At 42.0% G+C, this 25,984-nt stretch overlaps 1 protein-coding gene across 1 annotated transcript in view; it reads right to left on the bottom strand.

Annotated features, from left to right (window-relative positions):
- Positions 1-1,854: 1,854 nt before the first annotated feature.
- Positions 1,855-25,984, bottom strand: part of SCO1 (synthesis of cytochrome C oxidase 1) — a 103,264-nt gene continuing 79,134 nt past the window's right edge. Inside the window, exons 4-7 of the mRNA XM_069200401.1 lie at positions 18,391-18,588; positions 13,992-14,084; positions 13,269-13,384; positions 1,855-2,504 (exon numbers count right to left, since the gene is read on the bottom strand). Of these exons, the coding sequence (XP_069056502.1) occupies positions 2,370-2,504; positions 13,269-13,384; positions 13,992-14,084; positions 18,391-18,588 (542 nt within the window). The 3' untranslated portion in view covers positions 1,855-2,369. The remainder of the gene's footprint in view (positions 2,505-13,268; positions 13,385-13,991; positions 14,085-18,390; positions 18,589-25,984) is intronic.

Raw genomic sequence — 25,984 nt, 5'->3', positions numbered from 1 at the left:
ATAGATCAGGAGGTTTAAATACCTGTGGATATAGGTAACTCTGGATAGGGAACACAGCCTTAACCAGAACATCCAGAAGGTCCCATGGTGTGAGTGGGTCTGGTGACTAATTGTTTGAGTTCAATGTTGTTTAGGTGGTCTAGAAGGTTGGTGGTGTTGTGGTCGTTGAGGTCATCCAGATGGAAGTTGAAATCTGCTAGGAATACTTAGTCTGTTGAGTCGATGGTTAACGGGGCGACGAGGTCAGCAATGGCTCTGCACAACGTGGGTCAGGTTCCAGGGGGTCTGTATGAGAGGGTTCCTCTGATGGTTATTCTGGCGTCGATTTGGATTCTGAAGTTTAGTTGTTCCATGAGGTGGGACTCCTCTTCCTCAAAGGTGGTGCACCGGAGGTTGTCCTTGTGCATGATAGGGAGCGAGTTGGAGATTAAAATGCCTGTGCATGATAGCAATGCCTCCTTCCTGCTTGTTGTGTCAGCCTTTGTGGATCTGTTTGTATCCTGTTGGGATGGCGCAGACGATATCATGTGTGAGTCAGGTCTCAAGTGATTAACATCAGTTCCAGCAGGAGCGAGGATACAGTGTCTCAGATTTCTGTAGCGTGTTTGCAGATTGAGCGTGTGGTGATCAGCAGACAATGGAAATGCTTCATGGGCTTTGGGGGGGAGGTTGTGCTGGTGCGGTGTCGGTCTAGATGTTGCAGGTGAGGTGGCAGTGGTGGCAGGTGACTGGTTGGACTGTGGTCCGGGGGGAGGAAACGTATCAGTTGTTGTCCCTGTTCCTGGGGGCCAAGGCCTGGAGTTCGACGACAGAGTATCAGCGGGTGTGGGGAAAATCAAGGGTGCCTGGCGCTAGGTGTGGTTCAAGCACGAATGGGTGCAGACAGGCTTGCCTTTGGCTCGCACCGCCATTAAGTAGGTCTTGGAGTACAAGTGGCATGGGGTGTGTGTCAGAGGAGTTGGGGGTGGGAGCACAGAGGAGTGGAAAAAACAGCAGGAGGAAGGCGGCGGGGGCCTGAAGAGAGGGTAAGTGAAAAAGAGCAGGAAGAACGGCTTAGGAGGCAGCAGGGTCCTGACCAAGAAGCAGCAAAACTAGCTGAAGGGAGCAGGGGGCGCTACACTGCAAGCACTTTAGAGTGCAAACATCATGGAGTCCTGCTACCATTCACCATACATACACGTGGCCTCAGCATACATGTTGGGATGTCAGCACGTGGTCTAGGCGTGATATTTAAGTGAAACTTTACACAAGTTTGCCCATTGGCAACTTTGAACAGTTAAAAAAGCCTGTCCAAGTCTATGGATTCTAAAACGTTATGTTGCCACAGCACTTATCAAAGGACACATATGGTAGTCTCATGCCTGCAAGAAATTATGCTTTAGGTGCCCCTGTTGACCTCTGAGTCAGCCCCTTGGTCTTCTGGTCAATTACAGACGTAGGCCTCAACCAGCATGCAGGATTTAGTGTGTGCTGCAGTCTAAAGAAAAACAGGATACATATTTCACCTGTACTTTGGTTATTTAATGCACAAGTGCACACCAGTTAACTATGCTGAGGACATTTCTCATCCCAACAAGTACCCTTGGGTCCAAAAAACGAAGCAGACTTAGCATGGGAGGGCTAAAGCATGTCTGTAGATTTATCATATTATGAGGGACAAAAATCAACTATAGGTCCTCAAACAAGGACGTCTCAAACATCCCACCGATGTGGACTACAAGTAATGGTAAACACACAAAATATAATATCATGGGAATGAGCCTCACAGTCAGTTATAACAGGTGTGTGAGCTACATATGAATCTGTCATTTGGAAATGGTTTAGCTCTTCTTTAAACAAACATAACTAATTCACTGAAATGAATACAAAAATATTTTATTGTTTGGTTTCCAGACAATCAAGTAAGTAACCACAAAGATGAAAGTAGAGCATACAGATTCAATCATATTGCTAATCATTACTAAATATGCACGCATTTCAGAGGTAAACTTAAAAATGTTTATAATATTCTCCTGCAGTTTATAATATTCTCGTCCAGTACTCTGTTACAGGGTTGATTGAAAATCGAATTTAAAACAAAACCTTGATCTGTCTTCCCAAGAAATGGTCCAAAATCCTGGAACTATTACACTGATGCTGGTAGTCAGTTACATGGGAAACTACAAACGATCATTGGATTAGCAGAACGTGTGTGTGTTTAGTTTGTAATATTACCTTTGTACACACCTTGCTAACTTCACAAGGGATGCTTGTTTAAGATCCATAAGCCGTGGAAGCAACCCCAAAAAATTCTGTCTGCCTTTCTAAAAATCACTTCTGAAAATAGGATCAAGTCCATGATTAGCAATAGTGTCCAGCGCCCAGAGATTTTATTTGTTTTGTTTGAATTTTCTCATATGAGCGGCAATTGAAGCAGATATTTCTGTATTTTTCTTATTCTGTCCGTAGTAATCAAGAAATTCTCCATCTGGTCCAATCAAGTACATAATGATTGTGTGATCCACCTGTAAAATGGATAAAATATTGAAAATATAAAGGTGATGATAACAGATTAATGTACAGATATATAAATCTGATTGTTTTTTCACGTATAGAGAAGACTGCTGCATCCTATAGTGATGCCATCAGTTAATCTATGATTCAAATATGTCTCCTGTAAAAACAATGCTATAGGAACATACAAAAAGCAGAACTTTTAGAATGCAAATGCTAACGACAGCATTAAAGATAATCTGGCAAAATATTGCAAGATCCTAATCCACACACACTCTTTAGAGATATAGCTACAAAGAAACCCAAGCAGAAGTTATTAACTCCTTGTGGAAATAAGACATCTTGGGTAAAATGTGATGGGGGGCACAAAAGTTTCCATGAATAGAACCCAGAAACACTGGAACATATTAGAGATGTAAAATTAAGGTATTTGGAGAAGGACGGGAAAGTTTAGCAACGGAGAGTGATGCAGGAAAAGAAGGACGTAGAAAAGGACAAAAAGGACTAGTACACTGGGAAACAAAAATTAATTTAGAAGTCGCTGAACTGTAAAAGAAATGTAAACGCAGTAACATTCCAACGTGTCAGACTTGAAACATTTATAAATATGTCAACATTATATAACGCACGTCATTATTGAATTCGCATGTTTGAGCAACTTAATTATTAGTATTAAAAAAACTCAATGACAAAACGAAATGATCTGTAGCTGAAAACAGTATTTTGAGTAATTGAAATACTGGTCTGTGCTTAGATCAGCTTATATGATGAATGAAACCGCAATACAACATAGGTAGTTCATAACCTTTAACATACAAACAATTGCCATGCTCAGAACTGAACCTAGCTCGACGTATCAGCATGGACAAGGACACAGTAGCTGAATCTTAGAAAGTGAAGAAAAACTATCCTTTGTGATCGAGTAACTAGATATTGGTATGCGCTCCACATGGATGGCGCGTTCCTCAATGGACAGGAGCGTGGGAGGTGCCAGCTCCGTCAGGAGGTGAACACGAATTAATGTAATTTTCTTCTCACTGCTTGGTCCGCCTGCATTCAACTCACAGGCTGAACACTCTCCCAAAGAGACCTCCACTGAGGCCTAGTATTCCATTAATCCACGTATGTTAGTAGTGCCCTTGTAGCACTAGCGGATTATGTGCTGAAGTAGCATTGGAATAAGAGGGGGTAGGGCTTATGGGTATGACAAACCGTATCGTTGAGTCGTATCAATCATCTCTAGAGGTGATTGCCACCTACTTGTTGGGCTGTGATAGCCTTCCGCAGCGACACACATTCGTGAGTGGAGTAAAAATAAGTATAACAATTAAGCATTAGCACACCGTACTGCACCGGAACGCAGCGTGAAATTCCATGTGGTGTGCTGCAAACCAGCGTATAAACCATTGCATACTCTGGGAACAAATACTCTTCAAGAACGGATAAGAACATTCATCTATAATCTGCAGAAAGTTAAGAAATAGACTACTAGCACCTTGATATTCCTGGAAGACAAAATTGAGCAATTGTAACTGCTCAAATTGTGGCAAATATTTTATAGGTTCCCACACATTGACAATAATATAAATTAAAAGCTAACAAATATTGCAAAACCTATTTATTCTCTATTTAGGTAGAACCGGCTCTGATAAAAAAGGCATTGCATTTCTCCTCTAAATACACAAAGTCCTTCATGAACCCTGGCAAAGTGCCATAATAGCGGTCCTGACCAACACAGACACAAGGGAGGGTATACTTAGGAAGTAACTATGAAGAAACAAGGTCCAAGAAACAGAAAATACATCCTGTATTTTCGTGGCTTTGGTGTCGAAATACTAGTTCTGCTGGACATTCTAAATGACTAGCTGGATTTGAGGATATCTGCAGGCTTTTATAACTTGAATAGCCCATGCATGGCTAAGGAAGACAAGATATTTATTTTGTTGGACCTGGCCCTTTTTTGCAGGGTTATCCCCAAACTTTTTGTCTCCTTCCTCCTATTTTTCTGACCTGTTTTTGTTGACTTTAGGACTCTGGGCACTTTACCACTGCTAACCAGTGCTAAAGTGCATATGCTCTCTATCTAAATTGTATTGTGATTAGTTTATCCATGATTGGCATTTCTGATTTACTAGTAAGTCCCTAGTAAAGTGCACTTGAGGTGCCCAGGGTCTGTAAATCATATGCTACTAGTGGGCCTGCAGCACTGATTGTGCCACCCACATGAGTAGCCCTGTAAACGTGCCTCAGACCTGCCACTGCAGTGTCTGTGTGTGCAGTCTTGCATTGCCAATCCGACCTTGCAAGTGTACCCGCTTGCCAGGCCCAGGGGTGTGGAATTTATTAAAATATCTACTTGTCCAGGGGACAGGCTGCTTCTCAAATCTACTTGTCCTGGAAAAAGATCTACTTGTCCCTTTGGTGCCATGTAGTGTGGCGACAAATTATGGCAGCAATCTCATTATGTAAGAGCTCTGATAATGCCAGGGCTACTACCATAATAGGGCTTGAATACTTGCAGTTTCAATCCCTACTGTAGTAATTTCCTTATTTTGCCACCTTTCTGCAGATCTGCACACTGGGTCTGGAGGAAGCAGTAAGCAATAGTTCCAGGGCTGGAATGCCTTTGAGTCTGCAAACCTACTAACCTGCATGTTTTAAAGATTTTCACCAGTTTCTCTCTAATATTTTCCCATAATAAGAAAGGTTGGACATTTACTCCTGACAATGGCAGAATTAGAACTTCTTCCAGGGTTGGGAAGAAAGTGGCCGGAGGGAAAATGAACTTGCAGATGCTCAATAGATTTTCACATGAGCAAATCTACACATGCGTATTTACCCATGCTAAAATACAGTTCACAAATATTTTATAGGGGTACGACATACACCATGGGTGCACTTTTGTGACTTTCTTTAAGAATTTGGGGCCACATGTAGGTAGGGTCAGATTTGCGACCCACAAATTGCGAGTCAGAGCGACTCGCAATTTGCGAGTCGCAAATCCGAATGTAGGATGGTGTCCCTGACACCATCTGTGATTCGCAAGGGCTCCGCAAATGCTCACCTAGTGAATAATCATGAGGTGGGTCGCAATTTGAGACCCCCTTAGAAATAGCGGCCCTCACAGGGATGGTGGCCTGCTGGAGACAGCAGACCACCATGTCTGTGACTGCTTCCTTAAAGGAAAACGAGATGCATTACAAAAACGAAAAATTAAACGTTTTTGTTTCATTTTTTCAGAGCAGGCAGTGGTCCACAGGACCACTGCCTGCTCTGAAAAAATGTTTACAGTGACATTCACAATAGGGAAGGGGTCCCATGGGGACCCCTTCCCTTTTGCGAAAGTGTTAGCACCCATTTGAAATGGGTGTAAACTGTGATTGGTTTGCACCCGCGTTCGCGGTCACAAAACAATCCTACATTGCACTACGAGTCGCAATTAGGAAGGGAACACCCCTTCCTAATTGCGAGTCGCAAACCTGTTTTGCGATTCGGTAACCAGGTTACTGAATCGCAAAACTGTGTTTGTGCATCGCAATGTGCTTTTTGCACGTCGCAAACAGCGAAAGTCGCTGTTTGCGACATGCAAAAAGCTACCTACATGTGGGTCTTGGTCCCTAATTAGGTCTGGTGTTAACAAAGACATTTTGTTGTTATTAAACTTCTATTTCTCTCTCTTTCGGCTGGCTTTACTGTGAGTGATCGCATTCTGCTCTTCCACAAGGAGCATATTGGCACACAAAGTAGTTTTGTTCAGTGTCAGGAACTACAGTGGCAATCAGTGACGTAACGAAACTGGAGGGTGCCCCTTTGCAAAGAACATGGAGGAGCCCCCTCTCCAGACTCACTCAGGGCAGGTGCTGTGCTGAAGGGGCCCCCTGGAGGGCAGCTGCGGGGCCTTTGTTATGCCACTGGTGGCAACGTGTGCTTTTAGAGTTCAAAAACATTTTGGGCGTTTTTTGCCAGTGTTTGTTACAATGTTGAGGGCCTGGTAGCTCCCACAACAATAAAGTGTTACAAAAGCCATGTCAAAACAAGACACGCATTGATGAAACTAAAAGACTTATAAAAAATATGTCAGATCAGTTGGCTTTGTCAGTGTTTGTTTATTTTCATGCTTCCCATATTCGTGTTGAAAATGATTACACTGATTTTCCATTAGAAATATTTTTGGGAAATACTAGCATGCATCAACACATTTTACTAAATGACACTTTATTTGCATCTAATCAGAGAGCATTCTGGGAGCATTATACTCAGTAGTGAAGTGTGACCTTAAAACATTTATTTACAGCACTCACCCTAATAATGAAGGCTTTCAAATAATGAACCATAAATACAAGTTCGAACAGCATTATCTTTTGGAAACACATTACCTCAACTGCAGAGAGTTCCACTCTCTGTAAACAGGCAGCCAAAGGGTTTGTGCTGCAGAGGGTTGGGCCTACTTGTCCCAAGGACAAAGTAAACATAAAAACTTGTTGCCCTTGACCGCAAACAAGATGTCCCGGGCGATAGGAATTCCACATACCTGCAGGCCCAAACTTCCCCTTTTACTACATCTAAGTCACCCCTACTGTAAGCCCTAGGTAGCCGCATGGGCAGGGTGCAGAGTATTTAAAAGGTAAGTCATGTACTTGTGTGTTTTTTATGTCCTGATAGTGAAATACTGCCTAATTCGGTTTTCACTATTGCAAGGCCTATCTCTCCCATAGGTTAACACGGGGACTGCCTTTAGTACCTTTTAAGTGTAGTTTCCCATTGAGATCAGATAGAGATACGGAGTTTGGGGTCTCTGAACTCACAATTTAAAAATATACCTTTAGGTAAAGTTGTTTTTTGGATTACCAGCTTGAAAATGCCACTTCTAGAAAGTGGGCATTTTCTTGCTTAACCATTCTGTGCCTCTGTCTGCCTGTGGAATCCACATCTGGGTCAGACTGACAGTTGGGCTGTTTGTGAATTCCCTTTAGACAATGACACAAAGGGAGCTGCGGAGTATCTTGCATATCATGATGAGTCTTCTGGGCTAGAGTGGGAAGGGAGGGGCTGACACCTGCACCTGAAAGGGCTGGGCATGTCCTCACACAATGCAGTCTCCGGCCATTTGGTGTGTGTCCGTGGCTAGGCCTGGGAAAGGAAGGATCTTGTCAACAACAGAGTCTCTCCTTTGAAGTTTGCCTACTTCAAAGGCAGAAATGGGGATACGTAGTGAACCCAAACCCCAGACTTTTAGAACACTTCCGGATCAAAAGGAACATCTGCCAAGGAGAACAACTGAAGAGCTGGAGGAGGAGTACTGCCCCTTTGCTGTGTGTGCTTTGCTGGGTTGGCCTACAGTAGCTGTTTCTGTAGAAATGGCAAAGACTTGACTTTGCTGAGTATCCTGCTTGTGAAGTTTATCCAAGGGCTTGAACTGAGCTTGCCTCCAGTTAAGAAGTCTAAAGGGCAGCAAAGACTTCACCTACCAGTGTCTGAGTTCACTCGCTGTGGACTGTGACCCGCCAGGTGGTGCCTACACCAGTTTCTGGGCCCTTGAGAGCAAAAGTGCACTGACTTCGGAAGACGCCCAGACTGATGCCACTGCCTGACCCCGCGACGCCGCCTGCAACCGAAGCTGTGAACCCTACTGGAGTCATGAGTCCTGAGTGCTGTGTCACCGATGTCCGTGACACCCGATGCTGCCACGGGCTGCAGGGAACTGACGCTTCACATTGGCGCCGCTTCACCTCCACTGCCCTGCAGCAAAGGAACCAACGATGCACCGGATCCAGCAACGCCTCGCCTACCAGACTCCGTGCACCAGCTTATTTTGATACTTTCACAAAGTACTGTGCCTGGGGATCCGTGTGACTCTCTGACTGGTGCCATTGGCGTCGGATTGTTGGGAGCGACCTTGTCATGACACCGTGATAACACCAAATTGAATCATTTGTGTTTCTAAGCGCTATATTGAAGTTTAATCCTTGAAAATTCATAACTTTGCTTGTGTATGTTGGATTTCTGTTGTTTTGGTCTTGTTTTACTCTGATAAATATTGGTTATTGTTCTGAACCGGTGTTAATTACTTTTGAGGTGTTTCCCCTGTGGTACTGCATGTGATTGTACAAATACTTTACACATTGCCTTTGAGATAAGCCTGACTGTTTGTGCCAAGCTACCAAAGGGCTTGAGCAGGGGTTATCCTAGGTGTGTATCTCCATTATCCGGACTACAGTGAGGGTCCCTGCTTGGACAGAGTGCAAACTGACTGCCAACCAGAGACCCCATTTCTAACATATTTTTACTCAGGTTCACTCAGCTAAAGCATTTTTCAACAAACCTAAAGAAGGCTCCCATGTTCGTGGAGTAGTCATAGTAACAAGGGTCTGGAAGTTTTATGTCAGAGTTCTTTGACCACTATATGTTGTGTGGGAAGTGAGGGTTTTTTCCTGGGATAAATGATCATCCAGCGGTTCCTTCCTGTTCCAGTTATTTCATTTTATGGGCATCATTTTATTCCTCTATACCTCTTCCACATTATATATTCTACCCCACCCCTTTCCTAACCCAGCCAATATAATTTTACATCTTTGTTATTTTTAATAGCAAGCACATTTTTAACCCGTGTGTTAAAATAAAATGTTGATTTTGCTTTGCAGGTGGTATTTTCTTACCCTAAATTAAGGTTTTGGGCATGATTTAGAGTTTGGGAGATAGGCTACTGATATCTTGTCTGTCATTTACAAGAGCCACTAGATATAATGAACTTGAAATACAGCAGATGGGATATGAGTCACTTCTGTGGCAGAGTAACCCACCCACTGAACTCTAAATCAATACCTTAGTTCTACAGCCCTTCATCAAGTCAAATCTATATTAGGAGCTTGAAAACATACCAAAATATAATTTAAAATTAATAGAAAAAAACAGCACCAAATTCATGATGTGCCAACTTAAAAGAGGGTTTACTCCAGACTTGGTCATACCGGGTGGTAGAAAATATTTTGTTTTCAATCCTTTCAGGAATAAAGCAAATTGACCTTCTTTCATCATAATCTCACCCCAAATTATACTTTTATTGAAATAACTGAAGCCACTATGTCCAAGTGGTGGGAAAAATGACTTTAAACATGTAGCATCGGCTTGCCTTGCAAAAGCTATGTGCCCCAGTTTGAGACGTATTACTGCTATGATCACTTTTACATCCTAATCTTTAAATTCTAGATTACTGATCGGCTCATTGTAATGGACTTTAAATGTCTTATTCCTACAGCATATTATCAAAATATACTTTAAATACTTGAAAATACTTTTATTAAAGAAAGGAGAAAATACCTCCACAACAGCTATGAAACTTTCAAATACAATTCACTTTACAAATACACATAATATAACGCAAAGGGTCAACATTTTAACTGCAAATGGTAACTTGAGGCTTCCAACACAAATTAAATTCATACATGATCTCCCGATATTTATACAGGAACATTCTTAAAATAAAGTCCCCAGAAATTTTCCGTAAAACGGATTTATTCGCTTTTCTGAATGATGTTATTTTTATTTTTGACAAGTCATCTGTTAAAAATTATTCAGGTCAGATAGATGGTGCTGATAACCAACATGGATATAGTCCAATAATTCAACATCTTACATTTTTATTGTTCTCCAAACTAGCCTGAGGGGAAAACTATTTTTCTGGTCGTCTCAGAAAATCTAATGAGTAGAAGTTGATTAAACATGGAGGTAGAGCTACAGATTTGCCATAGCTGTTATCTGCTTGTGTCCACTCTGAAAAACAGCCAAACGCTTCGCTGAATTGAGCCGACTCATGTTTGAGTGTGCAGTTCTTTAATTAAACAGATCAAGTTGCTGTCTACAGCGAGCTGTTGGCGTTCACAACATATTTTTCTATCTCTTGTACTAAAGGGAGTGCTAGAGACAATATACCAGTAAAGAACAGGCCACTTAGTTTCTTACAGCTGTGGATGCTAAATGTGAAAGGGTCATTATACTATCAGTCTCAATTCTGCTCTAACACCTACCTAACAACAAATAATGCTGCGCCTGGAATTTATCCAGTCTTCAACTGTTGCAAACCTGTTTTGCAAAATTGTACTATCAATGTCAAATAAGGCTTTCATCCTATAGGTTTTAGCATCTTCCTATTTGTGCCCTCCCATCAGATTTAGAAATCTGGAAACATAAATGAATATTTGTTTATCCTTAAATGCATCAAAGGCTTTGTGTCATTCAGAATCCTGGTATAAACAAAAGGCATTTTTTATGGCACTTCTATAATCATAGGCAGTTAGGATATAGTTGAGAAGCCACTGTCTCCTATTTTATACACTGTGATAAGAAACACTGGATTTTACTCTCTGTTCTGGACCATTTTACTAGCGTGATTACACTTTCAGCATCAGATGGCCTTTTATTAGCACTCTAAGACATATATGGAGATTTCTATGTTTCAATTTGCTTGTATTATTAATCTAGAAAGAAATGTAGTGAGAGGAAAGCCTAATATGAGCGTCACAGACCCGGTGTCCATGCACATCATTAACATACCAGAAGGCGGAATATGCCAGCTCTTGGTAGGATCTTCATTTGTTCTGACTTTGGACAAGATCAGCAAATGGAGGAACAATCAGTTTTATTCTAAGTTGTTTTCGCCTTTATGAACAAGAGACATTAGTACATGTTCTTGTCACGTATACATTTTTAACTCATATTAGCCACAAATCATTTTTCAATTGTTAACAAATGTTGATCCTGTGTCACCCCGGTGCTATTGCCTGTGTCCCTTTAACTTTCACCAACATTGATACAAGCCGGATACTTTGGGGCTTTTTTCTTATATTCTGAAATATGTTCAACCACTTTATAAGACTCTTGGAATAACTGTTCTTTAATGAATTAACTGTTCTGTAATTTTACAAACACCGTTTTGAAATGCTTTTTTTTTTTTTACAAACCATTAATAAAAATATACTAATGCGGAGGGGTTAGTAATTCACAGTACATTCTCAATGATTGGTGGTTACAAAGGGTCATCTGTACTATGATTTGAAGTCCTTGTGGAAAGTAAGGTGACATTACCCTCAGGAAGAGCACTAGCCTTTTAGTTGAGAATAGGCATTGTGACGTGTTGCTTTGGTTTGACGAGCATTAAAACTACTAAAGTGTGGTGCCCAGTGTTGCTCGGTTCTTTACAGCTTTCCAAAAACAGAGAGGTACAGAGTTCACCATGGTGAAACTACAGACAATATTCTAATTTTAAGCAAATGGGTCTCCAACTAGAAGACGGTGAATTAAGAACATCAAGTAGAAAAGGCAGCCTAGAAAAGCACTCTATATTAAAGATGACTCCTTATCTCAACATGTTCTACATGCAGTGAGTGGCCTCTTTCATCACCCCTTCCCCCATGACTTGTAGCGGAGTAAACCAAAAGCTAACATTTAGCAAGAGCTCATCATTAATGAGAGAAGGTAACACAACTGTGGTATGAAATGGACTGGGTTCTTTGAGCCCATTCGCCTGCACCCGACACCTCTCATGAGGGTCGATGGCTTACAACGATTTGTCGTGCAAAGTACCAGTGGAGTCAGCTAAGATCTGCCTTCTGGGGCGCCAGCTATTGCTTCTAAATAAGATCACCTCCATGGATGACTATTTACTAAGCCATCTAATCCACGGTAAGCGCAAGTGGTCCTTGGCTAACAGCCATGCTGTTGCACTGATTGTTTAGCACTGACAAAGGACAGCCAGCAGAGGTATTACATTCACTCCCTTACTTTTTCCATAGCATTTGTTGGATGAGGCATACCTGGGGGTAGCATCTTTGCAAGGCCAGTTTGTCCTGTTAACAATATGCCGCCTCCCTCATAAAATCACAGTATGCAGACTGCACTCCATGCCAAATGAAAACAATCTGCCCTTGCTTTGTTACATCGTGAATACGGATGTTTTGTAGCACATGGGTGTAAATTCTGCAAAGAATGTTATTTCTCTTGCGCCCTCATAACTGCTTAATGTACTTACAAGCTATAATGTACATTTACTCAGACATCTACTGCCAGCATCTTCAGTCCAGTTACTTTGTGTTTTTAGACAGATTAACAAACTGAGGCATGCAGTGCCGGTATACAATTAGCATGCTGACTCACATACTCCGGACCAGCAACTCCACTGTTAATAATAACGCCGGTGGGAAGTACCTGTTTCTTTTGCTGCTTTCACCAACTTGTCATATCACATGAACTTCCATGCTAGGATCTTACTATGCTGCCCATGTTCCAAACTCCCTACTTCCAGTGGGCACCTTACTCTCTTCACATCATCTCCACATTAACAATCCACCGATGACGTCACTGGAGCTCAGCGCAGGCCGGTTCAGAAATCTTCAGCATAACAACACTCACACAGAGTTCCGTCACAAAAAAAGATACACAACCGAAGCGACAGAATGCACACCCACAGAAGTCTGTACAAACCTGAACAGCAGTGATACATGCAGTGCCCGGCACTACCGCATGCTGCGCTATTTACTCTTCTGTGAGTATTGAAATTCGTACTCTCACAGAGGAATCGCTTTTGAAGGAGCTTTAAAATGCTTATGAAACATTTTTATAAAATGAAAACATTTTATTTGTATTATTTAACGGTGACACGCAGAGCCACAACGATTTTCATTTAAGTTAACTTACAATTGCCCTGCTAAAAATGCCCAATGGGCGTAGGCATTAATTTGTTAATCTAAAAGAAGTAAAGATGCAACAAAGGATTTACTTACTATATAGTCGTTGTCCTCATCCTTGGGCCCCGGGCTGTAATAGACTCTGAAAGCTTTGGAAACCTGTTCAATTTGTTCCGATGAACCAGTCAATCCGATCAGTTTTGGAGAAAATTCTGAAATATAAAGTATAAAACGGAGTACATAGTAATACGTAATAGCAACTAAGATCGTAGGCGTCAGTAATTATGGAAATGTCCAGGTATTAACGCACTAGCTGATTCAGGAATCTTAAAGGCTTCTTCAAATATTTACCGGTTCCATTATCTGCAACTCAATTTAATTAGCATCAAACATATTCCATCTTTCAAAGACGTAGAACACTACAACAAATAGCAAAGAACTCTTCAGCAATCATAGCGAAACTACACAATTGCAGGATGGCAACTGTGCAAGTCCTACTTACGCACTTGACAGCTGTTTTGTGAATTTAATTCAATAGGTCCAAACATCTAATTCACTGCTGCTTACCAATAAATGAATATGAATAAAATGTGAAAAACCAAGTAAGCTCGAACCAGCTATAGAACTGTTTTAAAACAAAACGAACACAAATAGATTAAAAACTACAAAACCCACCTCAAACGTGTCTTAAAGGCACTTTTTCACAATATGAACACGGAAGAATGGTCTCATTGGTATGCATAATATTAATTTTCAAAAATCACTTTTACACCCGTGAAGGCCCACCTCATTAAAACACACAGTCCATAAAACACTTACCTTTGATATAATTGGCGATAGCTTCGGGACTGTCCCGCTCGGGGTCAATAGTGATGAATAATGGGGTCAAGTTAGGCAAACTGGGAACATCATCTGGGATTTAAAAAAATTAAAAAAAAGAGAAAAACTAAAAGTCATTATTTCTAGCTAAAAGGAGATTTTACACACCAATGTGTGAAACAGCCCGGTCAAATTTACCTGCAGGATGAGACAGAGGTTATGGAAATAAGGCGTGGGAACTTCTGACGCACACAGAAATAATCTCTGACGATTTAAACTATAACAGTGTTTCTTAATCTTTTGACTTTCTGTAAACCACCACATAATTATTACTGGAACCCAGGGGCCCCCACTGAATCATTACTCGAGTCTTGGGACCACTCACTAAGTCGTTAATGGAAGGCCGGGAACCTGGCCTAAACATTTTCAATGATTTGAACCACAAAGCAATGCACAAAAAATACAGAAGCATGCGTTTACTAAACTAATACACAAATGATGAGGTAATATTTAATTCACAAACAAATATATATATATATATACATATATATATATATATATTTTTTTTTTTTTTTTTAAAGAATTAATAGGAAGGTTGGAGCTTTTCTAAATTCAGTTGACGCAACTCTGTGTATACAAAAACAACAAGTGATGGACGGAATGCTGAACATTGTCAAACATTCGTTGTTGCTTTGTCGCCCTAAGTGGGAAGGGTATGCCCAGACGTGGGTCCCGTGCTTCCCATGCCACTGGATTCAAGCTAGTCTGGCTGATGAGGGGTGAAACCCCGAAACCGGTCCCAGGATGCTTGTTTCCGGTCCAGTGAGGACCTGGCTTGGCAGTTCGGTCTGCACTGTCCCCATGAGGAACAGGGTCAAGACTGATTTGTATATGGCTGGGTCCAAACTGGGGTGGCATGGTGAGCAAAAGAACGATGGATTAAACCCAGATCTATGACTGGGGGTGAGTGTTTGACAATGTTCAGCATTCCGTCCATAACTTGTTGTTTTAACTCTGTGTATACTACACTCTGTTGATGCACTTTCACGACTCCCATGAATCAATGAGAATACCAACTTATTTTTTAGCATTCAATTGAAATTCCTTCACATTTACAGAACATTTTAACATTTTCTATGGTACATTTTGTTTCTTTATTGATATACACTTAATTAATCTGCTATTAATTTTCTAAGCCTATTGAGGACCCCCTCAGTAGGCTTTGCAGACCCCGTGGGGCCCCTAAATCATAGATTAAGAACCACTGATCTAGAGAATGAGAGGGTTTGAATTTTTTTTTTTTAGGACTGCCGTAAGTCAAGTCCTTTTGATTTTATTAACATTATATGTACAATACACATACATAAAGGGATTTTAAGCCACCTCTCTTCATCCATTGTTCACTTTTTGCTTCCACCCACCACAGCATACAGCATGGGGTAAAGGGTCAGCCTACTTCAGCGACTGGGGACCTTCACTTTGAGCGACGGCATTTTTCTCTTTTACAATCAGCACATCTGCACACAAGGTAGTTCCCTTCAGTGCCAGAGTTTTGTTTTTACTTAATAATCACTTTAATATTGCCCTAGTGTTTAGAGCCTGAGGTGATGGAAGGATGCTTTCTACCAGATAGCAGAGGCCACTTTCCAGCTTTATTAGTTCCTGTCTTCTAACGATGAAACAATTATTATTGGGTTTTATCAATTATAGACATTAGCAGGTGTAGCAGGATAAGATAAAAATGGGTGGCATTCTTAGTTAGACATTAGCAATTGTAATAGGAAAAGAACAAAAAATCTTCAGATAAATCTCCATAAATGAAAGAAACCAAAGTTCAATACTTTCACAAACAATAGGCTAGGAGTGAATTGGACTGGCTCATGATGTAAAATGTCAGAATCTTTCAGCTACGTCCTGTTGTATAAAATTGTCTCCCTATGTGTCAAAAAGATGAGGGGGACCCAATAAATAATGGGAATGGGTTGCAGAACTTGAAAAAAGAAACCAGGGGGAGCACGAGCAATAATGGTTTAATGCTGAGAAACAGAATTTAAGGGGTTTGAGGAACGGGTGTAAACTCTGGCATATTGTGATGGAGGGGGGAGGGTAGCCGGGGCCTGAGGCTGTTAAATTTGACACAGTGAGGGAGGGAGGTTCTCTTTTGCCAGTTCCTTGTGCTGTATAAGCATAGTGTCCCAGGCAGCGGCTATGGGGCGCCGACACACCCTCCCAATGAAGTGCAGAGTTTTCTGTCTCTCCCCATCTAAGTAATGCCTTACACCACTGCAAGAAAGCTGGGGGTGTTGGGCCCTCCTGTGTACAGTATGGTTAGTAGACGCTTGGCCAAAAGGAGGGTGCTATGCAGTGGCAGGACCAGAGCATGTGCCAAAGATTGGCAACCTGGGTGAGACATCTAGAACAAGTGAAATTGCCTGCGGGGAGCATAAGATTTAGACGAGAGGGTGTAAGATAAGCCCTGTGAAGGATCATATATAGGATGCTTTCAAAACGAACATTCCTCAAAACAGTCTTTGGGCATTCCAGGGCTCTAGACCAGTGGTTCCCAACCTGGGGATCCGGGGCACGTGGGGGTCCGTGAAGCCTCCTCAGGGAGTCTGTGACCACTTAGAAAATTAAACAATGCTAACAGATTAGGTCCCCAGCTTTCAGTAATGACTCAAAGGGGGGTCCCCGGAATCCAATAATGATCCTGTGGGGGTCCCCGGGTTTCAGTAATGATAAAGTGGGGGTCCACAAAGGTCAAAAGGTTGGGAACCACTGCTCTAGACCACTCGATGTCGTGAAGAGGTCTTGCTAAGTCTTCCTCCCAGAGGCATCGAAGGTGGGCCAGAGAGATGTCAGTGTGTTTCCTAATTGCTTTGCATAGCCACATGATGAGATGTCAACTAAAACGGCCCTCTAACCTTTAATTATTTCAGTGAATTTCTATGCTTTTTGTAAAGTAACATAGTATCACAATTCCAATGTCACTTTAACGAACAAGTTACTTACATTCAGTAACAAATTATCTGGTAGAGACATATTCTAGTTGCAGATTCCTTACCTTAGAATTTCCGTCATGCGTCAGACTGGATTTGGAGATTTTTCTTTCAGGAGAACCCTTGCACACTGTTAGGTGGCATCGTTCAACTCCACATCCATCGTTGGCGTTGTGGTCATTGTGATAACCACAGTCATAAACAAGCGTCACCCGGTGCGCTGATGTCAGGTTTTTTTCATGACTTTCCACACCAGAAGCGTGGAGATATGAAGAACACTGAGACTGGTGCACTAGAACTAGGGCCCTGAAAGGGAGCCCCTTTCCCTAGAAATCACTTCACAGAGTGGGGAGGATGGGTGGGTCAGCAAGGGATCTGCAACTATAATGTCTCTACCAGATAATTTGTTACCGAAGTAAGTAAGTTGTTCATCAGATAGTCGCCAGCTTACAAATTCAGCTCATTTTGTACCAGAGTATACCACCTGCTTAAGGTAAAGGGGTGTATACCCAGTGATATTGGAAAACCTAAGAGATTTACTGTCAAAGGTGGCGGGCCACTGATCACACAAAATCAGCAGCTTGACTAACCCACTTCATGGCAAGACCAAAAGCTGCATCTTGGCAGTCAAAATGTGTGAGGGCAGAAGCTGCATAGGGTGTTCTAAGAGCTTATACCTACTGTACCTCTCAACCTCCCCACTTGCCTGCATCCCTAACTCTGGAAAGGTCGATGGTATCTGGGGATGCCACAATGGATTAGGAGTAAGAGTCGCTTCAAGCCCTCAGTTTAACATCGAACTACACAACTGTTTCCAACTCAATAGCATATGCAACAATCCTAGGGCCTTATTTAGATTTTGGCGGACGGGACATCCGTCACCGTTGTGAGAACGGCCCCCCCAAGTTCTAAATCAGACCCATAGTCTTTTTCAATACTAAATTGTGTACAATGTAATAGGAACTGTGGCCTAGTGGATAAGGAACCCGTCATGACTCACTGTGTTAATGACCAAAACAGAAGTGTTCATTTTGCTCAGTACCGTTAACATGGCACTTGCCGGCACATGCACGCAATTGGACTATTGACTGTACCTCTGTGCACATTGGTGCCCTTTCACTTTAATATACAGTCTTTAAACAACAGTATAATTAAACCGCTTGTAGCTAGGGAAGTCTCCGATCATGAAGATCAGCTTTTGGCCACTAGAGGGCCTTCATTCAACACAAACAAATTGCCATTGAGAAGTACAGCAAGTAACAAATTCAAATTTCCTATAAATGAAAAAAAAGTATTGCCTTGAAATATATTCTTCCGTACTTCATTTGTAAAACAGTGGCAATACGATCTGATTTGCAACACAACATTAATCTTTTTAGAAGTCATTAAAAAAGACTTACCAATTTCGTCAACGACAAGGACCATTTTCTCAATTTCATCTGGACAGATATCAGGGCAGTGAGTAAACCCGAAATAAATGAGCACAAACTGTCCGAGGTAGTCTTTGTTGGATTTGGGCTGCCGGTTGTGATCAATTAACGAGAAAGGACCACCGAGTAATGGTTTGCCAAGAGAACGTTTTCGCTCCCGCTCCAATCCTAAAGTAAGAAAAAGTATTATTGACCAGTAGTGCAAACCTACATTTATAAAGGATACTATTTAATCACAGAATAATTGCTGGCTTGTGTTATGAATGGCTGTTTGGATTAAGTGGTCACAAACTAATTTGCTGACGATCCAAAAAGTTTTAATTAAATCAAATCTGGGGGTGAGCAGGTGGGAAACAAGCACTGGCACAATTAACAACACGGTTGCTGGCATACTCCGGTGTGTTGACAATTATGCAGGAAGTTACAGGTCACAAATATTTGACCGGAGGCCGAAGTGTGCGGGATCCGAGAGCCACAACAAGCCCATACTTGTTTGATTTATGAAAAACCACACGCCTACTATTTGTAAGAAGACAACGGTCCTGGGACAGTTAATTCTGATAGTTTAAATTCTCCAGCTCAGGGGCACAACTAGATAGGGTGTCGGGGTTCTAGTACTAAACCGTGGTGGGGCCATCTCACACACTGGCAGACGAGACCGTTTTAGAATACACATTTTGAAGGCCAATAGGTCCTTTTAATGTGCTAATACATGGAAAGGGCATATATGTCTGCCTGTTCTTTCATGCTCTAGCACATTTAAACTACATTTTTTGTCTTCTCCAGTACATTCTTCTGAGACACTGAGCACTTCTGGAAGTCAGAGTGTCCGCCAGACCTGCGAGCTTCGAATGTCTGCAAGATGGTTGGCACCAAGTAAGTCCCGTGCATGCCTGACACTCAGAAAAGAATGTACTGAAGGCTTACTGGAAAAGTGTCTTTTCTGATTAAAAGTAACATGAACTGCATAATGATAAATGTTTCCAGGGAACAAGAAGATGTTTGTAGGGCGAATCTCCCAATGTGCCCAAGAAATTGCTCTCACAGATATTGAGTAGTAGACTTGAGTTGTAAAGAATAAACCAGGATAAAGAAAACTGTGAGGGCTTCTATCTAGCTTTCACAAAATGAGTGTGGCTCACCAACAGCTCAAGACCACATTTCCTTCCTCAGTTGATGTAACAGAACTTTTTTTTTTTTTAAAAGCTCTAAGCATCTGATTTGACCACTTTTTGTGAACACTCATGTTCTGACTATGTGTTAACATAGCCATTTGGCTGCATTCCTCAATCTGTCTTGTGAGTAGACAATACACATTATTATGGTATTTGTGTGTTATACATGGGTAGCACCTAAACTAGTTGCCTGTTTTCTAAGGTTAAGGTTTATCTACTTGCACATAAACAATGGTTAGTACTTGCATAGCATGCATAACAGGCAAATGTGTAATCTGGTCCGACACAATCATTGAGGGTTTCTGATGATATCGTTAGCCCTGTGTAAATGTCACCAGAAGCCTGAGATGGCAATAGATAAGGTATCCATTAGGTATTTACTGTATTACAAGCTGTTTTATTCAAAGTGCAGCTAACAATGGACATTGACTGAAATTATAATGATGAGGTTATGTTTACCAGTCACAAATATGTTCCTAATAAAACAATAGGCAATGGTGAGATCAGTGGATTTATGTGAATCCGTGGCAGCAGAGTTTACAGCATAATTATGATTTTACTGAATTTGCCACAAAATTCCCAAAATATGCAGATTTTATCAAAATGGTTGTTTCTAGCTCAAATGAATGAAAGATAGAGTGCCACATAATTTGCATTTTTTGCATCTAAAGGTAACCTTGATCGTCCTAGCTGCATAATTCTAGTAGCCTGGACAATGAAAAACCTCTGTACAGTGCTTTAGGGAGTTCCGGTATGATGACAAAATCTGAATTTCACACGTACCTGTGAAATATTTTGCATGGTTCCTTATAAATACATGGGTATTATCCCACTGTTTTTGTGCAATAAGAGCACCAAAGCAGATAATACACACATCTTTCTTTATGTGGTATTTTCTGTCATCTAAGGTAGTATTCAAAACAGCTGATGAATAATTTTTCAGTTTTCGGCCCTGCAATATTTCTTTGAAATGGCTAAACACTGCTGTGAGAGAAATGAGGCGATATTGTAAATTACGACTGTACCACCAGTTCCTATTTTGTTTACTCTAGGTTAATTTAATTATAAAAGTACACACCTACACATAAGCTAAACTTGTCACGGTTTTTTGTCTCCGAATGAAAGAAGATTGGACAAAAAAGCACAGATTTAAATGTGTGCATGCTGCAACAGACAATCATGGAATGTAGTGTTGGCAGCCATATTTAGTAAAGGTGGTGAAGCCACGTAAAAAATTAAATGTATTCTTGTTATGGTTAGCACTGACACAATAAGATACTTCTGCAGGATTAGATTGAGATAGCCAGAAAGAGACCTGTAAGTAGACCCATGCATGTGGTAAAGTGTGTGCATGCACATACCCTGCTGTACCACTCTCAATGGACTTCTATGGCTCCCGCTGGTGCACAACGCCGCTGCACCCACAGCCAGTGCGGAGCTCATGTACCTTCAAATGAACAGATGCCTAGCACTCTTTAGCAGCAGTACATGGGAATATGCAGAACCTTTGTCCACTGAGGGGTCCATGATTTGAGGGCACTATGAGTGGAGTCCTTCCCTTTGTTTGTGGTGCCAACAAGCCATACATTAACGATTAGCGCACATGCACTAACAGAGGCTCCTGCAAGAAATCCTCCTGTAGTATCCTTGAAGTTGAGCTGTCCTCACAAGCTTTATGCTTTACTCCTCCATTCGCTCACTTTGGGGTTTGCCTGCTTCAACCAAGCCAGGAAAAGTGAATATATAAAACACTATCTCCTTCAGTATCTGAAGTGTTTCCATTTGTTGTTCCACATAAAAACATAATTTCGAAACAGACTAGACCACCTTTTAACAATTCTGAAACATAGCTGACTAGTAAATCTGTCACATGTGCAACACAATAACTCCAACCCAGCACGTAATTTGCTAAAAATAAGTTGAGCTGGGTATTGGCACCATTCGCAGCCAGCTCCAGCACTGCCCAATGACACAGTGAAAGGCAGACGTCTGATGAAGAGAGCAAAAGGTATCAATTAAATGTGCTGGTAAGTTTGCTTTAGTCAATGTAGTCACCACCTCCTCCTTCCAAACCATCAAAATGCTCAATGAAATATTCAAAAATGAAATATTCAAATCCCCCCCAGCCAACAAATGCAGAATGGTGACCCAAACCCTCATCAGCAAGCTGGAGTATGGCATCTGTGCTGGAGCTCAGCTCTATCTGCAGAGGAGTGAGCTGAACTCTACAAGATGACAATATCGGCTTGTGGAAGAATCAGTGTCTAGCTACTAGAAGACTTCAGACCATAGAAAACCCAATAGCCAGACTCACACTCAGGCTTTCCTCTGCGTTCACATTACCCCACCCCTCAAAGGCTTCCACTGGCTCCCTGTTCATTAACCCACACTCTTTAAAGTGCTCACACACAGATATAAAGTCCTAAACAACCTCTATCCCACCTACCTTAATAGCCACATCATCTATAACGCACCCACCAGACACCTCTGCTCAGCCAGACTCCTGCGTGCACACATCCCCCACATACAAAGAACCAGAGTCAGCTATCGTGCTATATTGTGCCCAAAGCCTGGAACAACCCACCTCTTGACATTACAGCTGCTTCCTCAGTACTTGATATCCTAAAAAAACTGAAATTATGACTCTTCACCCGGACAAGGCCTAGTTACAGCCAACATAACCCCTGCTTTCTCAGCACCAGGATACTCCCCGGGGTTAGCTGTGCACTTCACAAATACCGCCAACATAACATAATGCAAAGTTTGTGTCAGCATCATTGTTGTGGTGTTGTTCATATGTCTCTCACTCTGGTGTTCCCAGTTTCACAATTATTTCCATCTCAGTCACACTCTCTCATTTCTTTCTCCTCTCTTTCAGCCCTTTCTGTCCATACCCTCACATGCTTAATTCTCTTTCACTGCTATCTGGCTTATCTATCTATCTCTCTCTCTTCAATTGCTTCTGCCAATCCCTTCTTTCACGCTGTCATGCTCCCTTCTACCTTCTCCTCCTCACTTCCTATCGGAAAGAGGTCATGTGGAAGATGAACTCAATCAATCAATTAAGGATTTGTAAAGCGTGGCTAATCACCCGTAAGGTCTCAAGGCCCTGAATGTAGGCATGCTAATCAGTCAAAAACGTGGGTGAGAGACATGTGATACTCCCACAGAATATTAGCTGGTCCTTGTTTATCAGCCCCCACAGAACCTCAGGTTTTACATTATAGGAATTAATGAATGCCTGTGAACTGGCTCACCTCGATCTATGTCTGTGCAGGGACTCAACACTGTCTGCAATGGAGCTCAGCTGCATAATTGGAAGAGTTCAGCTCTTTCTGCCCAGGGCCAAAGCACTCATTATGCAGGAACTCAGTTTCAGCTCAATGATGAAATTACCTAGGGGTACATGGTCTCTGCTCTATCTGTGCACATGTTCTGCACTATGAATGCAGGGACTAAGCTGCATCTATGATTCAGCTCAGCTCTATCTGCAGAGGAGTGAGTTCAATTCTAAAAGATGATTAGGTCTTTTGGTGGCAGAGCTCCACTGTCACTGTAGGCACAAGGACCTATTTCCCCCTGTGCAAGAACTCATTTATGTATTCTACGTCTTCAGCCTTTTTACAGAGAAACAATCACCTTCCTCTCCTTAATAAAATAAGGAAAGGAAATGAGCTCCTTGATACTGAACAGACTTCACCCTTTTAAATGGTACTTTTGGCTGCCAGAGTTTGGACACATGGAGCTATGTTCCACAGTTACATTCCTGATCTCTATTTCCTGTTTTTTCTTATCCCTTCTCAATGATACACCCTCTTCCTTTCCAGAGTACGCTTTGTCGTGAACATCTTCTTGATGCTCATTGTTTTATGTCATTTTGGTATGTCCTTTTATTCTAAATCTGTACTGAGGAAGACCAGGCTGACACAAGGAGACAATGTTAAATTTGAAACGAGACAAAGGTGAAATATATGGGAAGGGAAGGTGCAGGTAGAGAAAATTAAAAGGAAGGATGACAGGGAACAGGAGAGAAGTCAGAGACATTTGGAGAGAGTGAAAAGATTGACATAGGACAGGAAGAGCAGTGTTCAGGCCCAGGTGACTACCTATAGCCAATACAATTGACGTTAAAATGTACTGTAGTGCATCGGAAGGAAAGAGTGGACATTAAAAAAAAAGAAAGGTTCAAGAAAAACAACATAACATTTGAGCACCAAGTTTGAACTTTAAAACAGATGGACTCTGTAAAGAGGGGAGTCAGGTGGACCATGTCTCTGAAGTAGACATGTTAACCCCTGGGTCTACACTTACCGATTTGGATCCTTTGGAATGTAAATGTGTCTTGAATTTGGAGAAGGCACTGTTCTTCCTTTGGCTTAATGTTTTCCAACCACCAACTACCAAGAGGTAAAACACATGAGAGCAGAGCAGACTGGAAAACACCATGCTGCTGTGGCAGAAAGCTTTTGGGTAAGAAGTGGCAGGGTCTGTCTATCCACACTGTCATTCTGATTCACCTCATCCGTCTATTAAATGTGCGCCCACCAAACGCAAGAAGTACACAAGGATCTCGCTAAAGAAAAAAATTTGCATTTTGTGTCCATGCTGTGGTGCACATATCCAGCCCTGCAAAACGAACCTAAGCGAAAGAGAAGGTTTGAGGCAGATGAGCACAGTGAGGAACTGCAATTCACCTCTGCATTTTGATGGCCTCTAAGAGTAACAGTATGACATGACATTATTGTGACATCAGCCCGTTGATGCCAATCAGCAGCAACTCCTTATCAGGGGCATCTGAGCACAGTCCATGCCTGCGCCTCCTCTGAAGCCCATGTGCATTTTTTAATTAAGCAGTGTTTATGTAAACACAATTTTCATGTTTTCATGAACAATGCCAGTCCGCAGGTCAGCCCTCTCTGCCTCTCTTTCAGGCTCCTGGCGACAGAAGGAGGAGGAGGGGCCTGAGCATTAATCCAGCTATCAAGTGTTGTTTCAAAATAAAATACTCTGAAGATGGCGGCCTGGATTGCACGTCAGGGGCATAGTTCATCTCTGGTCCCTTCACACAGACGCAATCCATTTTATTAAGGAGACATACTGCACATATCTGAGGCAGCACAGTATATCTGCTAAAATGAAGCTGTCAGGATGCACATTAGTGCATTTCTGAAGCCAATGAAAAACTACACAGTGCAGCAGTGGCAGGATCCCAAGCACTGTCCCAACTTCTTTCAGGCCTGCGCTTCGATGCCTATCAAGAAGCTGGGAGAGGTATTGTGGTGGGTCTTCCCCTTTACAATCCTGCCCTTGCTGCTCCACCTGGCTTCCAGTTGGGAATCAAGGCTTGCTGGTTCCAATGCTCAGCACCAGATTTTTGCTTTACTGTTGCAATTGACCCTCTCAGCTGTCAGTTAAATAAGCAAGGTAAGTAAAACAGAAATGTTATTTCCCTATGTGTGTGTCTCTTTGAGACTGTGTTTGTGAGCGATTTAACGTGAATGGGATTGAGTGAAAGTATGCATGTGTGTTTGAGGGTGTCAATGAAAGTGAAAATGCGAGTTTGGGAGTGTGTTTGAATAGGTGAAAAGTGAGTACAAGGGAGTGAGTAAAAGGAGTACGAGCACATTAGAATGAGTGATTGATTGGAGGTTGTGAGAGGGAATGGAAGTCAGTCATGGCTATAGCTGTCAATGGTGCAGCAGGTGCAGTTGAACCAGGGTCCAGAGTTAGTGAGTGTGTATAATTGTGTTCGTAAGTGAACATGAGAATCAGTGAGTACATTTGCACGGGAGTGAGTACGAGTGGGAATGAGCAAGTGTGAGAATGTGAGTCAGAGTGAGTGAGGGGAAAAGGACTAAGGCCCAGATTATCAAAGCTTTCACACAGCGCAGTACCCAAAGTTACTGCATCATACAAGAGGGAAATCGCCGGAAAGCACCATATCTATAAAGATATGTCACTATCCTGCTTTCTCCCTGGCTGGGCCGGACTTGGAAACAAAGTTAGCCCGGGCAAATTTTGTCAGGCAAGCCACCATAAAGTGTATAACGAGCAAGCCTGGCCATTACAATGGTGCTAAGGGGGTTCTCCACCCAAAAAGATTTGGGAAAAATGGCAAAAACTGCTCATTCTACAACAAATTGTTAGGTCAAGGACAGCAGAGCGCAAGCACTGCTCTTCTTGGTATGTTGTAATCTATTCTGTGGGCTTTAACCACACCTATCTCACGCGCATCACTTTCATTCGTTCCTGTACCTGCCTTTCAAAAATCCCTTGATGTCGTTGGTAAATGCTTTTGTTTGTCCTGCCTTGAGGCAGTTTTTTTACAGCCTTGGAAACTGACCCTGCTACATGGATTATTGCACGACCATCAAGATACCTAGGTGTGG

This window comes from Pleurodeles waltl, chromosome 7 (assembly GCF_031143425.1).
Source record: "Pleurodeles waltl isolate 20211129_DDA chromosome 7, aPleWal1.hap1.20221129, whole genome shotgun sequence".
NCBI lineage: Eukaryota > Metazoa > Chordata > Amphibia > Caudata > Salamandridae > Pleurodeles > Pleurodeles waltl.
This window is presented reverse-complemented; position numbering and strand designations above follow the sequence as displayed.